This window comes from Peromyscus leucopus, chromosome 9, assembly GCF_004664715.2.
Source record: "Peromyscus leucopus breed LL Stock chromosome 9, UCI_PerLeu_2.1, whole genome shotgun sequence".
Classification (NCBI taxonomy): Eukaryota; Metazoa; Chordata; class Mammalia; order Rodentia; family Cricetidae; genus Peromyscus; species Peromyscus leucopus.
Window position 1 is genome coordinate 65,528,718 of NC_051070.1, and position 16,745 is coordinate 65,545,462.

General features: G+C 41.9%; 1 protein-coding gene across 5 annotated transcripts in view; it reads left to right on the forward strand.

The window, feature by feature from the left end:
* The window catches only part of Zdhhc20 (zinc finger DHHC-type palmitoyltransferase 20), a 67,392-nt gene that overhangs the window by 10,030 nt on the left and 40,617 nt on the right, over positions 1–16,745 (forward strand). For 4 of the 5 annotated variants that reach the window (XM_028870401.2, XM_028870399.2, XM_028870397.2 and 1 more), the window contains exons 2-3: positions 9,253–9,279; positions 14,319–14,345. In XM_028870401.2, the coding sequence (XP_028726234.1) occupies positions 9,253–9,279; positions 14,319–14,345 (54 nt within the window). The remainder of the gene's footprint in view (positions 1–9,252; positions 9,280–14,318; positions 14,346–16,745) is intronic. The other variant, XM_028870398.2, reaches the window with a different exon arrangement.

The following is a 16,745-nucleotide window of genomic DNA, read 5'->3' on the forward strand; positions in this document are numbered from 1 at the left end:
AATGAGCTTCAGGTAGCCAAACTGGCTACAGATGTACAACTAAGCACTGATAGGAACATTCGCTATTTTCTTCAAAATCTAAGACTAAATGTGGGCTATCAGGAAGTGAGAGGAAGTTTTTAGTAGACGCTGACTGATGACAGATGCTGACAGCTGTTAGAATGAGAGCACATGTGTGCAGAACACTTGAACTCTTGTTTTCCTTTTTATAGTCTTGGCTGGCCTGCCTCTGCCTCCCGAGTGATAGGGTTAAAGGAATGCACCACATCTGGCTTGAATTCTTTCTTATAAGTAAACATTTCTGCCTTTGCCTCCCCCCCCCAGTCTGGAAACATTAAAACTCCCCAGTGTTTATTACAAAGGTTGACCCTGATGGGCTTTTCAGTAGGATTTCTGGTGGTGAGCATGGGCACTATGGCCTCCAAATCTTCTGACTTACAGCAGCAGGCTTGGTTACTTTCAGGGCCAGTAGGACTGCCAAATAGCACTAATCTGGGCCATGTGACCGCCACCCTTGCCATGAAACCAGATGTTCGACCAGCAAAGTGCTGTTTGCCCAGCAGCAGCTCAGTTTCAGGTAATTTGTGTTGGGTTCAGTGATCTCCAGGACTCCAGGGAGACGCCACTCACCTTGATCAGGCCCATGCAGCCTGCTCTAGCTGTCTTGGAAGATGAGCAGATGTGAGTTCCTACCCACACTTCGGTAACACGGGGGGGGGGGGGGGGGGGGGGGGGGGGGGGGGGGGGGGGGGGGGGGGGGGGGGGAAGGAAAACGAGGGCCACGCCGCTCCTTTTTGTTCCTCTTTTGCATCTGAAGTGCTCTCTGCTGACACCCCTGGCCACAGTCACTGTGACGCAGCCGCAACTGTTTCACAGTCTCCATTTCACTCCAGTTTCTTCTTCCTGTCATCAGTAAGACTGATGTGTCGACATCATGGGTCTCCACCAGGGGGTCACATTGGCACGCATACATATGAGGATAAGCCTGCAGCCTCTTCCTCTGCTTCCTGTTGTAAGGGGAAGCGACTCAGAATTTGTGTGCTGATGCCACGAACTCCGTGCTCTCTCCCCTTGTTGGCAGTTTTCCAGCTACAACAGTCCACACGACAAGACTGTAACATGGACTTGTCCAAGGCTTTGGCAGCTTCAAGAATTATACTTGCTGCACCATCATAGATGCAGAGAAATTTCAACCCCCCCCCCCTTTTTTAAAAAAAAATCTATAAAAAAGTTCTTTTTTGCCGCATGGTGGTGGCATACACCTTTAATCCCAGCACCCTAGAGGCAGAGGTGAGCGGATCTCAGTGAGTTCGAGGCCAGCCTGGTCTACTGAGGGAGTTCCAAGGATGGCCAGGACTGCACAGAGAAACCCTGTCTTGAACAAAACAAAACAAAAAAGGAGGTTCTTTTTCACATAGGCTTATTGTGTGTGTGCCATGGTAAGTGTGCAGAGGCCAGAGGACAGCATGGTAGAGTTGGTGCCTCCTTCCGTCATGGTGGACCCAGTGATTGAACTCAGGTGGTCAGGCTCGGCAACAAGCGCTTGTAGCGGATGAGCAATCTGCCTCTCTAGCCCTTTGCCATCTCTTATGTTAACGTGTATTAATGTCCATTAACACCTCCAGCGGCAGTGTCTCCTAAGCCACGGTCATGGGTTTTTCATGAAGCTGGATCTTGAATGCAGCCAAGCCTGCACCGGGCAGCCACCAGGAAAGCTTTGATCTTGGTGTTAGCGGCAGCATTACCGGTCTGGTTGTCTGAAGACTATTGGATGAACATTGTTTAGGTATTCTACTTATTCATGCTTTGAGTCCTTAAGAATTCCAGAATCTCAAGGAAGAAAGCATACAAATGCTAGGGCAAAGCAAATATTTAAGGGAAAAAGTTACGGGACTGGAGAGATGGCACAGCAGTTAATAAGAGTACTTGCTGCTCTTGCAGGGGACCTGGGTTCACTTCCTAGCACCCGCATGGCAGCGCACAACTGTCCGTTACAATAGTTACAGGGGATCTGATGCCTTCCTCCCTCCTTGGTGTGAGGTGTGAATGTGGTGAACATACAAAATGCAGGAAAGTACTCAATGTACATAATAATAAACATTATTTTTAAAATTGTGAACTAAAAAAGTGTAGACTAGAGAAATGGCCCATTGGTTAAGGGTACATACTGAGCTTGCAGAGGACATAGTTCCTAGCATCACATTGGGTAGCTCTCAGGTGCCTGTAACTGCTCAAGAGGAACTGATGTCATCTTCTGGTCTCTGCAGAAGGTCACCTATACACATGCATACCCATATAGATGTAACATATGCATGCACATAGTTTAAAGTAAATTTTTTTTTTTTTTGGACAGGGTCTTTTTAAATAGTCCTAGTTTTCCTGGAATTCACTATTTAGAGTAGGCTGGCCTTAAACTCAAAGAAATCCACCTGCCTCTGCCTCCCAAGTGCTGGGGGGAAAAAGAATAAAAATTTCCCGGGCTGTTGATAGTTCAGTAGGTAAAGGCCCTTGGCCCCTAACCTGCTGATTTGAGTTCAATTCTTGAGACCCACATGATGGAAGGAGAAAACTGACTCCAGCAGATTGTCCTCTACTTCCCCATGTGCACATGGTGCATAAGCTTACATACAAAGTAAATTTAAAAAAGCTTTGGAGGACTGGAGAGATGGCTCAGCGGTTAAGAGCACCACCGGCTGCTCTTCCAGAGGTCCTGAGTTCGATTCCCAGCAACCACATGGTGGCTCATAACCATCTGTAATGAGATCTGGTGCCCTCTTCTGGCCTGCAGGCATACATGCAGACAGAACACTGTACACATAATAAAGAAATAAATCTTAAAAAAAAAGCTTTAGAGACTGTTAAGACCTTGGGGCTGGTGTGTGGAACACTTTTTGACTAAATCTATGACAATTTGAGCCCAGTTTGGAGAGTGCTTGCTAGCATATATAAAACCCTAGGTTTGATCCCCAGGACTCCATAAACTGAATGTGTGTGGTAGTTTCAGTATCTATCCTCAGCTGTATAGAATGTTCAAAGCTAGCTTGGGTCACAGGAGAACCTTGTCTGAAACAACAACAACAACAAAAAACCCAAAAATGGTAGGCGTGGGTCTTAACTGAAAACATGAGTGTAAACTTAGGAGATAGTTTATCTTTAAAAGTGCATGCACAGGCCACACATTGTGGTATAGACCTCCCAACACTAGGTGGGCAGAGGCAGGATGATCTCTGAGTTTAAGACCAGCCTGGTTTACATAGTGAGTTCCAGGATAGTCAAACCCAGACTAGATAGACTCTGTCTCAAACCACAACAAACAAGGCATACACAGGGCTGGAGAAATGGTTCAGCTCTAAGAGTATTGGGGATTCTTCAGAAGGCCCAGGGTCAATTTGCAGTACCCACATGGAGCTTACAACTATCCATACTTCCAACTCAAGAGGATTTTGACTCCTCCTTCTGACCTCCAAAGGTACAAGGCATGCATGTGGTCTATAGACATACATACAGACAAACTACTCATACACACAAAATAATATTTTGGTTTTTTTTTCAAAACAGGGTGGTTTTTCTGTGTAGCTTTGGAACCTGTCCTGGAATTCACCCTGTAGACCAGGCTGGCCTGGAACTCATGGAGATCTGCCTGCCTCTGCCTCCTGAGTGCTGGGGTTAAAACATGTGTGCCACCACAGCCTGGCACAAAATAAATTTGTTTGTTTGTTTGTTTTTCGAGACAGGGTTTCTTCTCGGTGTAGTTTTGGTGCCTGTCCTGGATCTCACTCTGTAGACCAGGTTGGCCTTGAACCTCCCAGTGCTGGGATTAAAGGTGTGCACCACCACTGCCCAGCCACAAAAAAATTTTTTAAGAGTACTAAACTGTAGAAATACATCACAGGTAGAAAAGGGTGTGGCCTGTTGATGTACTAGACTATCATTTACTAGAAAATCCCAACGACTCCTCAAAACCACTAGAACTGAAAAATGAACTTAGCAAAATGACAAGATAGAAGGTTAGTAAAACTCACTAGTATTTTTAGTAATATAATTTCTAATAACATCAAAAATGAAAATTTAGGAGTGAATCTAGCAAATAGATGCACATTTTATATACTGATGGGAAAAAAAAATCTAAAATGGAGATAGCGTAATAATGGAATGTAAGACAGTAGTATAAAGATGTCTGTTTTCCCCAAATTGATTCATAAGATTAACTTAGACAAAGCCAAGGAGGCTTTAAAACATATTTTAGTGTGGGGATGTTTTGTCTGCATGTATGTTTGTGCACCATGTGCATGCAGTGCTTGTGGAGGCCAGAAGAGGGCAGCAGATCCCCTGGAACTGCAGTTATGGGGGGTTGTGAGCTGCCCTGTGGTGCTGGGGATGGAACCTAGGTGCTTTGGAAGAGCAGCCAGTGCTTCTAACCTGAGCCATCTCTACAGCCTCCAAGGAAGCTTCTTGTTTTTGTTTTTTTAAAGAGACAAAAAATGTATATGGAAATGCATACCCAAAAGTAGCCAAACCACTTTTGTGAAGAGTGACTTGGATAGTTGACACCTGTTCCCAGCCAGAATGCTGAGAGCACACTGATGATAATTGCTTTTCTAGTTGGTTATTGTCACCAGTGGTTTGGTTAGGCATTTACCACCTCTTATCTAAATACTTGAAAACGGGCTCACATAGATTTGCAAAAGTAGCAGGATCACTTTCTTCAAATAAAAATAAAACGGTGCATATTACTACAGAGTGTTACACTGTCAAGATGGACACTAGGCCATGTGAGCACTAAACGGCCCAGTTATTTGGGACTTCTACTTAGTAGGCTCGAGAGTAATTTGGTTCCTAAGGAGCATGGTGAGGGTGTTGATAGATGGGTGATATAATCAGTTTTCTACATGTATGCCTGGTCTATAATACATCTGGTTTTAATTGTACACATACTCAACCTTGTGTAAGCATAAATGGTAAATAGTAGATTCTTCTGGGGTCACAATATGTACCCAAAACCAGTTAAGACCAACCTGGCTCTTCACTTACTCATACTCACATACATGAGGAGTACATTTGAATAGAAACTAAGTTCAGTTGTTACTAGGAGGGAGGAAACCTACTGTTGCTCAGAGTTAGGTATGTTTAGCCTGATGCAGGGGGGTTCAGCAGTTGCTACGTGCATTTTTAGGAGAGAAGTGTGTGCACGGGATGTGCAGGTGAAGGAGCTAGGCTGCCAGGTGCATTATTATTACAAGATATGTGTGTGCATAACCAAAACCAAATGCAGTCCTATGCCAAATGATAGTCTGTTTGCCTGCACATATCTATTTGTCCCAAGAGATTTTTCTGCTTTGCCATAGTGATGATGTGAAGTCTGATTTGCTCTAAGAGTGTGTTGTTTTTATCAGTGGCAGCCTTGTGTTTAGACTTCCTTCACACTCCTTCCTATCTTTGTAACTAAGTCTGGCTTTGAACTCCTGCTCCTCCAGCCTTAACTCCCAAGTGTTAAGATTCCAGTAGAGTGCCATCACTTAGGACTCCTGCTCCCTCTCTCGAATGTGTGAGTGGGTACTGAGACTGTCTCACTTGGATGCCGGGGTGGCCTTGACCTCATTAACCTTCCAGGCTCTGGAACATGGAAACATGCTGCCATGCCCAATTTTTAGTGCTACTTGTGATTTCATTAAAAAAGCCACATTGAGTGATTGATCCATACTGCCTAGTCTTGTCTGAGTATGGGTTATCCTCCAGCGGTTGGAATTGCCTACTTCTCAGAATGGTAAAAACTTTGAGAATGTGCTTCTGTGTTTGATGACTAGTCACATTCCATTCTCATTCAGCATTTCTGTACTTCGTGACTTTATTTTCTATAAAGGAACTCTCAGTCTGTCAAATTAAAAACTGCTTTATTATTGGGAAAACACTACTTGTGTGATAGAGAATAATGACTCATTCCCTGTAGGAGTTTATCTGTTCAGACCTGCTTTTGTGGTTCTCATGCCAACTAAATGTTTTAACTTGGGCCGGAGAGATGGCTCACTGGTTAGGAGCACTTGCTGCTCTTCCATAGTACCTGGGTTTGGTTCCCAGCACCCTCATGGTGGCTTACAGCCACCTGTAACTTCAGTTCCAGGGAGTCTAACCACCCTTTCTGGTCTCCATGGGCCCCAGGTACACGTGCAGTACACATAATATTCAAGCAGAACACTCTTACACTAAAAATAAATCTTTTAAAAAATGATTTTACTTGTGTGGGCTTCTGTGTTTCTTACATTTCTTCCTAGGAGTTAGTTTTTAGGTGCTTTTCTCCTTCTGAAATGTCCCCTGAGCCTTAGGTGAGGGGTTGTGTTGTATGTGTATTCACTGGGGATGAGCACCCACAGTTAGGTCTTCTCTGCGTTTTGACCAATTGTGACTTTCTGTAATTTCCATCTGCTGGTTTAAGTTTTTACATTCTGTGTATTTGTACCTGTGTGTCTGTTGGGGAAGGGCGTGTGTGCACATGAGTGCAGGTGCCCTCGGAGGTCAGACGGGGATGTCCTATCCCCTAGAGATGGAACGACAGGCAGTTGTGAGCTGCTAGACATGGATGCCAGGAACTTCAGGTCCTCTGCAAGAGCAGTGTGCACTCTTAACTGCCCAGCCATCTGCACCCCATTTCTTCAATTAGATAACCTTTCAAAAGGGAAAGATAGGGATTTCTGCATATCAGTTTTTACACACACACTCCCTTTTTAAAAAATTTTATGTGCATTGATGTTTTGCCTGCATGTATGTCTGTATGAGGATGTCAGATTCCCTGGAACAGGAGTTACAGACATTTGTGAGCTGCCATATTGGGGCTGGGAATTGAACCTGGGTCCTCTGGAAGGACCCAGTGCTTGTAACTGCTGAGCCATCTCTCCATCCCGCGACACCCTTTTTAAAAATAATATTATTTTTAGTTTTTTCTTCGAATATCTATCTAGGAATGCATACTTACTATACAACCTATAGATAGATCATGTTTGCTTTTTGTTTTTGAGACAGTCTGATATAGTCCAGACTGGCCTTGGAACTCAGAACCTTGCTGTGACTTTGAACATATGATCCTCCTACCTCCATTTCATTGCTGGGTTTGGAACCCAGTTTCATGCTTGGTAGGCCAGCACTGTACCAACTGAGTTACATCTCAATTCTCCTTCTTAGTTTCATTAAAATTATTTTGCATTTATTTATTTATTTGGCTTTTTGTCACAGGGTCTCTCTGTGTACTCCTGGCTGTCCTGGAACCTGCTCTGTAGACCAGGCTGGCCTGGAATTCACAGAGATCTGCCTACCTCTGACACCTGAGTGCTGGGATTAAAGGTGTGTACCACCATGCCTGGCTCCCTTAATTTAAAAATACATATAGATTGATTGTATGAGTATTTTGCCTTCATGTATGTGTACCATGTGCATGCCTGGTTCCCCTGGAGATCAGAAGAGGGTATTGGATCCTCTGGAGCTAGAGTTACAGATGGTTGTGATCCACTGTGGATGCTGGGACTCGATCCTGGGGCTCCTGGAGAACCACTAGTGCTCTTGACCATGAGCCCTGGCATTTACTCCTTTTTTGTGGGTGATGGTGATTGGATTTGTGTGCCATGCACACATCTGGAAGGAGTTGGTTCTTTCACTATGCAGAGCCAGGCTTGGAGGCAAGCATCTTCACCTGTGGAGCCACCTCACCAGCCCTCAATTTTTAAACTTTTATTTGATTTTTTTAATTGGTGTGGCAGGTATAGTACTCAGGAATTTTCATTCAAGTGATGGTATATCCAGGACATTATCTTTTTAATGTAGCTAAGGGAGATGATGAGGCCAGGGGGCTGAGATGTTTGAGCCTTACCTAACATCTCAGATGGGTTGAAAAACCTTATGCTTCTGTAAAGTGTTTTTAAAAGAAAAGTAATGATCAAAAACTTGTTTTAAATCTGATGTTAATCGGACTGTTTCTTTAGTGTTATGCTGGTGGGCAAGTAAAGTAAATTTATTTTTGGTTTGTTAAGAAAGTATCCATATAGTCCCATTCCCCCCCTCCCCAAGACAGGGTTTCTCTGTGTAGCTTTGAAGACCAGGCTGGCCTTGAACTCACAGAGACCCGCATGCCTCTGCCTTCCAAGTGCTGGGATTAAAGGTGTGCGCCACCACTGTCCGGCTAGTCCTGTCTTATCTAGAGATTTTAGTTCAGATTTGATTTTACTTAAGTCTTGCTGGTGTATGTATTATTGAGTCTTAAAATGTGGAATAGATGAGAGATACTGTAGGAGAAGAGGGGGATCGTGAGAGAATGAGATGTGAGTAAATAGCAGTAACAAAAGTGTGGTTTTTATTCTGGACGTGGGGCTCAGGAAGGCTATAGAGAGAAAGGAGAGATCACACTGAGCTCTGAAAGGTGGCTAGGAAGGAACATAGGGCCTGTAAAGTTGTGTTCTGTAACACACTTGTTCAGAATAGTTAGACCAGAAGCGTGAGCAAGACAGAGGACTGGATTATGGTAGGCCTTTAGTTCTGGCTACTGTGAAGACTGGGCTTTATTCTGGAAGTGACGCGGCTGCTGAAGAGTCTTCAGCCATCAGATTTGCTGGCGGTGAGTGTGTTCAGCTGATCTGGGCAGGGGCCTTAAGTGGTGCAGTTGAGGGAGGCAAGGAAAGAGGTGGAGGACTGGAGCAGTGATGGCTTTGAAACAGACTTGGACTCAACTCGACCTAAATGCTCTTGGATCATTCCGACGTTTTCAGGCATTGTAAAATGCCTCCAGTGTACTCAGACGGGTAATAGAAGATGGAGCCTGAAGAGAGAACTCACTGGGCTTGCCTTTGCAGAGGACCTGGGTTCATTCCCCAGGACCCATATTGTAGCTCACACAATCTGTAACTCCAGTTCTAAGGGATCTGCATGGGGGCTGGGGAGAGGCACATGGCTGTGTTTTCACAGCCAGAACTTTACAGACTGAGCTATCTCCCAGGCCCAGAAGAAAATTTTGAGTACAGTTTTCAGAAGGAGGTTGGTAAGGTGTACTGCATTCTAATGAAAGAACAGTCCTTTTCTTACTGTGGGATTAAGGAAAACACTGAAGAGCTCCATCAACACACCTGAAGTTTAAAGAGGTCTAAAAATTTTAAGTAGTTGTATTGTTAATGGTAAAGAATGTTTTTGAAGTTTTATGAAAATGAAATAAGGTAAATATTCAACTTGAAATAAAATTCATGTATAAAGTATATTTTTTTATATTTTTTCTTCTAGTTACAATTTCTGGAAAAGGAGAAAACGGTAAGAGTCTCTTAGTCTCACTTTAAGTAAAGTCACTTGTAACCATGTACATGTATTTAGTGGTGAGTACGTGTGTGTTTGCTTTCCTAAAAGAAAATGTGTATCTTTAACTTTTAAGTCACTAAAAGGAGAGAATGCTGTGTTTCTTCCCAGGTACACAGTATCTTAAATGACTAACTCCGCCATGTTTTGTAAGGCTCCCAGGACTACTCTGTGTAAATTTGTGCATTACTGCCTTGTGTGTTCCTCAGAGCTCTGTCTATTTCAATTCTAGTAGCAGATGTTGTTTTGATTGTTGTTGTTCTTTTGAGGAACCCACCACCCAGCTCCCAAATAAATCATATATGGAGGCTTATCCTTCATTTTAAACACCTGGCCTTAACTTGGCTTCTTACTTGTCAGCTTTCCTTAACTTAAATTATCCCGTCTATCTTTTGCCACTGGGCTTTTCCTGTTTCTTGTTTCTGTAAATCTCACTCTTATTCTGTGGCTGGTTGTGTAGCTGGGTGGCTGGACCCTGGAGTCCTCTTTCTTCTGGCTACTTCTTTTCTCCTCCCAGATTTCTCCTTCTATCTATTCTCTGTGCCTGCCAGCCCCACCTATCCTTTCTCCTGCCTCACTATTGGCCATTCAGTTCTTTATTAGACCACCAGGCGTTTTTGACAGGCACAGTAACACAGCTTCACAGAGTTAAACATATGTAACATAAACAAAAGTAACACCCCTTTTAAATAATACTCCTCAGGCCGGGCGTTGGTGGCGCACGCCTTTAATCCCAGCACTCGGGAGGCAGAGCCAGGCGGATCTCTGTGAGTTCGAGGCCAGCCTGGGCTACCAAGTGAGCTCCAGGAAAGGCGCAAAGCTACACAGAGAAACCCTGTCTTGAAAAAAAAAAAGAAAAAAAAATAATAATACTCCTCAACATTTCCCTCTTTCATCTAAATAAAAAGAAAGGTTTAACTTAAATGTAGTAAACTTTAATGTAGTAAAACTATATACAACAAAAACAGTTAACAAGTAAGATTATATTTACAATATTCTGTCCATTTACATTCAGCAAATTCAGAGAAAGCATTCTACCATTCATCCATCTCAGTGACTATCATGACTAAGGAAAATTGCAACTATAACTGTCTAGTCTTCAACTCCATCAAAGACCCAGAAGGATGCAATATTATCTAACAACAGAGATAACTAACTGCCTAGACAGTCACCCAAAGTTCCTCCACAATGTTGAGGCATCCGTTTCCAGCCTACAGGCCCACAGTATCTGACAGACTTCTCAGTGAAGCAGGAATTTTGAAGAACTATCCTGCCTTGTTTGGCAGAGTTCAACAATTCATTTTCCTGTGTGTCCTGCATGTCCAGTCTGCAGCACATTGTCAGGAGTCAAAGGCAAGGGTAGTTTCTTTGCCTGGTGGCTTACTTTGCCACATTGAAAGCAAACTCCATAAGGAGTTTCTTCAGTATCCATCATCTTCTCTGAAATAAATTAGTGCTGTCAGGAACAGATGTGTCTCTTTATCATGGAAAACTTTATGTTAACAAAACATTTTAAATACCATATTCTGTAGGTCTTTGAAAGGTTTGAAGATCATCTTTCTATCTAAAATATATCTCTATATGATCTGGAAAGCATACCTAACATATCTACAAATTTGATTGTTATAAATGATTAACCTATGTTTCCTGATTTTCCTATATAGTTTCTAATAACAGCTTTCAAAAATTGGAATTTTACCTTATAATTTTTTAAACAAATTTTATATATCCTTAAACAAGAATAGAAACATATATACAATATGTTGTAACAAAAATAACCATAAATTGTTATTAATATATAAAAATTCTTTAAATAAGAATAGAACCGGGGTTGGGGATTTAGCTCAGTGGTAGCAAGCACAAGGCCCTGGGTTTGGTCCTCAGCTCTGGAAAAAAGAAATAGAGCCATATACAGTATAACAAAATTAATTTTAAATTTGTATTAATATACTATATTTTCCTGAATGATAACAAACATCCATAGCCCATCATATAACCATCATACACTTCCCAACTCTTGGGGATGTGGCCTTCATTTTCTCCATACTGCTTCCTGCTGTGGATGAAGCATCTTTAAGAGTCCCAGAGAGAAAATTTTGAGATGATGACCAAGTCCTGGGAAGACCAGCAATAACCTTTCCTGATAGATATCACCTGTCAAGTTTCAGGAGGTCTCACCTGATCAAACCTGATCCATATTATTGCTGAATCACAGCCTCTCACTTCCTGTGGAAACAAAACTCCAAAGCATTTTTTATTTCCATTTGACAAATACATTTTTTGATTTTTTTTTTTTTTTTTTTTTTTTTTTTTTTGGCTTTTTGAGACAGGGTTTCTCTCTGTAGTTTTGGTGCCTGTCCTGGATCTTGCTCTGTAGACCAGGCTGGCCTGGAACTCAGAGATCCGCCTGGCTCTGCCTCCTGAATGCTGGGATGAAAGGCATGCGCCACCACTACCGGGCTTTTTCTCCTTTTCTTAAGCTTACGCACATTGTAAAACATACTGTAACCTGTTTAGAGGTTTTTCCGTCCTGATCTCTTTTACTTTTACTGTATATCTCTAGTCTTTTTTGACCACCCAAGCAAACTTTAGACTGCTAAGGTACACCTGGATCCTTCGAGTATGGCTCTTGGCTGGCTCTACCTGATTCTGGGGTCATGAAAGCCAAGCCTAAAACGCATGTCCTGGTCTGGAGTTAGGTGACCAAAGACTGCATTATACCTTCCTAGCTGTGGGGACTGGGACCCGCCCTGCCTGTAGGTGTTTTTTCACTTAACTTGCCATTTTCATTTAGCCACTGCCTGCTGGCTGAACAGCAGCACCTCTTAAAGAAGTCATGTCCCTTTTCTTTTTCTTTTTTACTTTTCAGGCTTTCTCAGGCCCTATGGGAACTGGTTGTTGGTTGTTTTTGTTCTTGGGGGGGGCACCATCCAGCTCTCTAATAAATCACATACGGAGGCTTATCCTTAATTATAAATGCCTGGCCTTAGCTTGGCTTGTTGCTTGCCACCTTTCCTTAACTTAAATTCTCCTGTCTGCCTTTTGCCTCTGGGCTTTTCCCATTATCTTACTTCTGTAAATCTTACTCTTAGTCCATAGCTGGCTGTGTAGCTGGGTGACTGGCCCCTGGAGTCCTCTTCCTTCTCTGCCTATTTCTTTTTCCTCACAGATTTTTCCTATATATTCTCTTTGCCTGCCAGCTCCACCTATCCTTTCTCCTGCCTTGCCATTGGCCATTCAGCTCTTTATTAAACCATCAGGTGTTTTAATATCACAGTAACACAGGTTCACAGAGTTAAACAAATGCAATATAAACAAAAGTAACACACCTTAAAATAATATTCCCTAGCAGCAGTCTTAACTGGACTGAGGGGAGATCTGCTTTCATAATGCCCAAATCCTAGGGATGATTCCATTGTTCATGTATTTGTTCAAAATAGCATGTTATTACTCACAGATATTTAATCAAATAACCAGACTTTAAATTTGTAACATTAGGTCAAGGGAATACAAGAGTTTATAGTGACCAGTCAAACAATGCCTAGGGGGAAAGAGCTTTTCTAAGAATTTCATTAGAATTAAAGAAAACTTTAGTAATACCATTGAAGTAAAACTTTAAAAATAGAATTAGATTTTAACATACAAGGATTTTTAACATACAGAGGATTCTAAAACAATTGAACAGTTAAGTTATTAATATTTATTCATTTCATTTTAGTTTTATTTTTAAAAGACAGGGTTTCTCTGTGTAGTTCTGGCTTTCCTGGAACTCGCTTTATAGACCAGGCTGGCCTTGAACTCACAGATATCCACCTGCCTTTGCCTCCTGAGTTTGGGGATTAAAGATGTGTGCTATCACACCTGGCTAATAAAAACTTTAAAAATAGTACAGAATGGAAAAAGATGGAAGAGGGAGTACCTTTTCTGTGTTGACTACCCTAATTTGAGAGCTTTACATGTATACATGAATTATTACACTATTTCCCTAAATAATGTATGATTACTGTGTGTCAGTTAAAAGGAAATAGGAATATGTGTGTAGGCCAGAGGTCAGTCTTGGACATCTTCCCTCAGGAACTATCCACCTTGGTTTGTATTATGTTCTCTCTTTTCATCCAGCCTTGTCCAGATGTCTCCTCTTATACCCCATCCTGAATGTCACTGATTGGGCTGGGTTGGCTGGCCAGCCAGTGATCTGCCTGTAACTAATACCCAGAATTAGGATTATATATGCTTGCCTCCAGCACATGGTGTAACTAACTGGAGGCGGAGCCTTTCTGTACCCTTCGCCTGGTCCCAAATTAACACACAGAAGCTTATATTAATTATGAATGTTTGACCAATGGTTCAGGCTTATTACTAGCTAGCTCTTACATATTGTATCACCACATGGCCTGTGGCTTACCAGTTCTTTCACATCTTGCTTCTTGGGTGTCTTGCGGCTTCGACCCCAACTCGATCGATGCTTGTTTATCTCCATCCTCAGTTTGAATGTCCTGCCTAACCTTATTCTGCCTCACCATTGGCCAAACAGCCTTATTTATCAACCAGTGAGAGCAGCACATATTCACAGCATACAGAAAGACGTCCCACAGCACATGGGGGCTGGGGACAGGCACATGGCCCTGTGTTTATTCACAGCGTACAGAAAGACGTCCCACAGCACATGACCCTATGTTTTTGCAGCCAGAACTTTACAGACTGAGCCATCTCCCAGGCCCAGAAGAATTTTTTGAGGATAGTTTTCAGAAAGAGGTTGGTAAGGTGTACTGTATTCTAATGAAGGAACAGTCCTTTTCTTACTGTGGGATTAAGGAAAGCACTAAAGAGCTCCATCAACACACCTGAAGTTTAAAGAGGTCTAAAAATTTTAAGTAGTTGTATTGTTAATGATAAAGAATGTTTTCGAAGTTTTATGAAGATGAAATAAGGTAATTAAATTCAACTTGAAATAAAATTAATGTATAAAGTATATTTTTTCATATTTTTTCTTCTAGTTACTATTTCTGGAAAAGGAGAAACAGGTAAGAGTCTCTTAGCTTCATTTTAAGTAGAGTCTCTTATAACCGTGTACTTTTTATTTAGTGGTGAGTACGTGTGTTTTTGTTTTCCTAAAAGATAATGTGTATCTTTAACTTTTAAGTCACTAAAAGGAGAGAATGCTGTGTTTCTTCCCAGGTACACAGTATCTTAAATGACTAACTTCGCCATGTTTTGTAAGGCTCCCAGGACTACTCTGTAAATTTGTGCATTGCTACCTTGTGTGTTCCTCAGAGCTCTGTCTATTTCAATTCTAGTAGCAGTCTTCACTGGAGTGAGAGGAGATCTGCTTTCTTTTTTTTTTTTTTTTTTTTTTGGTTTTTCGAGACAGGGTTTCTCTGTGTAGCTTTGCGCCTTTCCTGGAACTCACTTGGTAGCCCAGGCTGACCTCGAACTCACAGAGATCCGCCTGCCTCTGCCTCCCGAGTGCTGGGATTAAAGGCGTGCGCCACCACCGCCCCGCTTGAGATCTGCTTTCATAATGCCTAAATCCTAGGGATCGTTCCATTGTTCATGTATTTGTTCAAAACAGCACGTTATTACTCACAGATATTTAATCAAATAACCAGACTTTAAATTTGTAATAGGTCAAGGGAATAAGAGTTTATAGTGACCAGTCAAACAATGCCTAGGGGGGGAAGAGCTTTTCTAAGAATTTCATTAGAATTAAAGAAAACTTTAGTAGTACCATTGAAGTAAAACTTCACCACTAAAATTAAATTTTAACATACTGAATCCCAGAGGATTCTAAAACAGTTGAAAAAATCGAACAATTAACAGTTATTAATATTTTTAATTTTCTCTTATTTTTGGTTTTTCAAGACAGGGTTTCTCTGTGTAGCTCTGGATGTCCTGGACTCACCTTGTAGAGCAGGCTGACCTTGAACTCACAGATATCCACTTGCTTCTGCCTCCCAAGTCCTGGTACTGAAGGCATGTGCCACCACTCGTGGCCTAATATTTAGTCTTATTCCTGGAGATAGTCATGCCTGATTATTTAAAGTTGCCCTTAAGTCTAATTTTCAGTAACAGAAGAGACACATTCAGTGTTGGTAGTCCTGTCTTTCTTCAGTGCAGGATTATTCTACATGTGTTGAAAGTATAGACACCAAATGCAGGGAATTTCTGAAGATTTTGTTTTGTTCATTTTGAGGCAGGGTCTTTCATATAGTTCCAGCTTGCCAGGACGTGCTTTGTATCTTAAACTTCAGATTCTCTGGCCTTTGTCTTCAAATGGTGAAGTTACAGACATATATACCATACTCAGCTTCCAAACACTGGTGTCACGGGCGTGTACCATCTGCTCAGCCTTGACATTATATTTTCAAAGTTCTCTTTTGTACTATTATGTATGTCTTGATTTTTTTTTTAAACCATGTCTTAAAGAATATTTTCTTTTTCCTTTTTGTTAAAGGCTATCTTGAAGTTTTATGACACATTGAGTCACAGGTGATTTTTGAACACAGACTTTGATTTATAGATTCAGATTTTTCTTAGAGCTTTAATTTGTTTGCAGATATTTTACTTTATGTATTGATATTTACATTGTGTGTGTGTACACATGAGCGCATGCACGTGAGTAGATCAGTGGAAGAAGACGACTTTGGGGTTGGTACTCTCCTTCCTCTGCTGAGCCATCCTGCCAGCCCCCTTTTATATGTGACTAGAAGTCTGCCTTTTAACATCACACAACCTGGGTGTGGTGGAACACAATCTCAGCACTTGAGAGGCTGAGACCAAGAGCATTATGAGTTTTAGGCCAGCCTTGTCTACACAGTGAGTTTAGGACCAACCCAAGCTATATATCAAGACCCTGTTGCCTCCAATGGTGGTGCACGCCTTTAATGCCAACACTCAGGAGCAGAGGCAGGTGGATCTCTGAGTTTGAGGCCAGCCTGGGCTACACAGAGAAACCCTGTCTCAGAAAAAAAAAAGGGGGGGTGGGGGGAGAGAGTACAGAAGGGCAGTGCGCGCGCACACACACACACACACACACACACACACACACACACACACACACACACGACCGTATATAGTCCTTAGCCCTCCAGCTCCCCCAAAGAAAAAAACCACAAATCACCTGAATTTGAATTCAGTTAAAAGCACTATTTTCTTTCATTTCTAGTTATTGTGTATTAATTGTATCCTAGGCATTGTGCTAAGAGCTTAATTTTATTTAGCTGGAAATGTGTCTTAAAGCGAACTATTTTGTGTGCATGGAGTGTAGAAATTTCCTGAAGGAATAGTAGATGTTCAAAGAAGAGTTTGTTTATGCTAGTCTTAGTTATAAGTAATTAAGAAGTTTAAAGTACTTTGGTGTTGACATCTGTCTTAAAACTATACTGTATAGACCAGCGGTTCTCACCTTCCTAACAGTGTGGCCC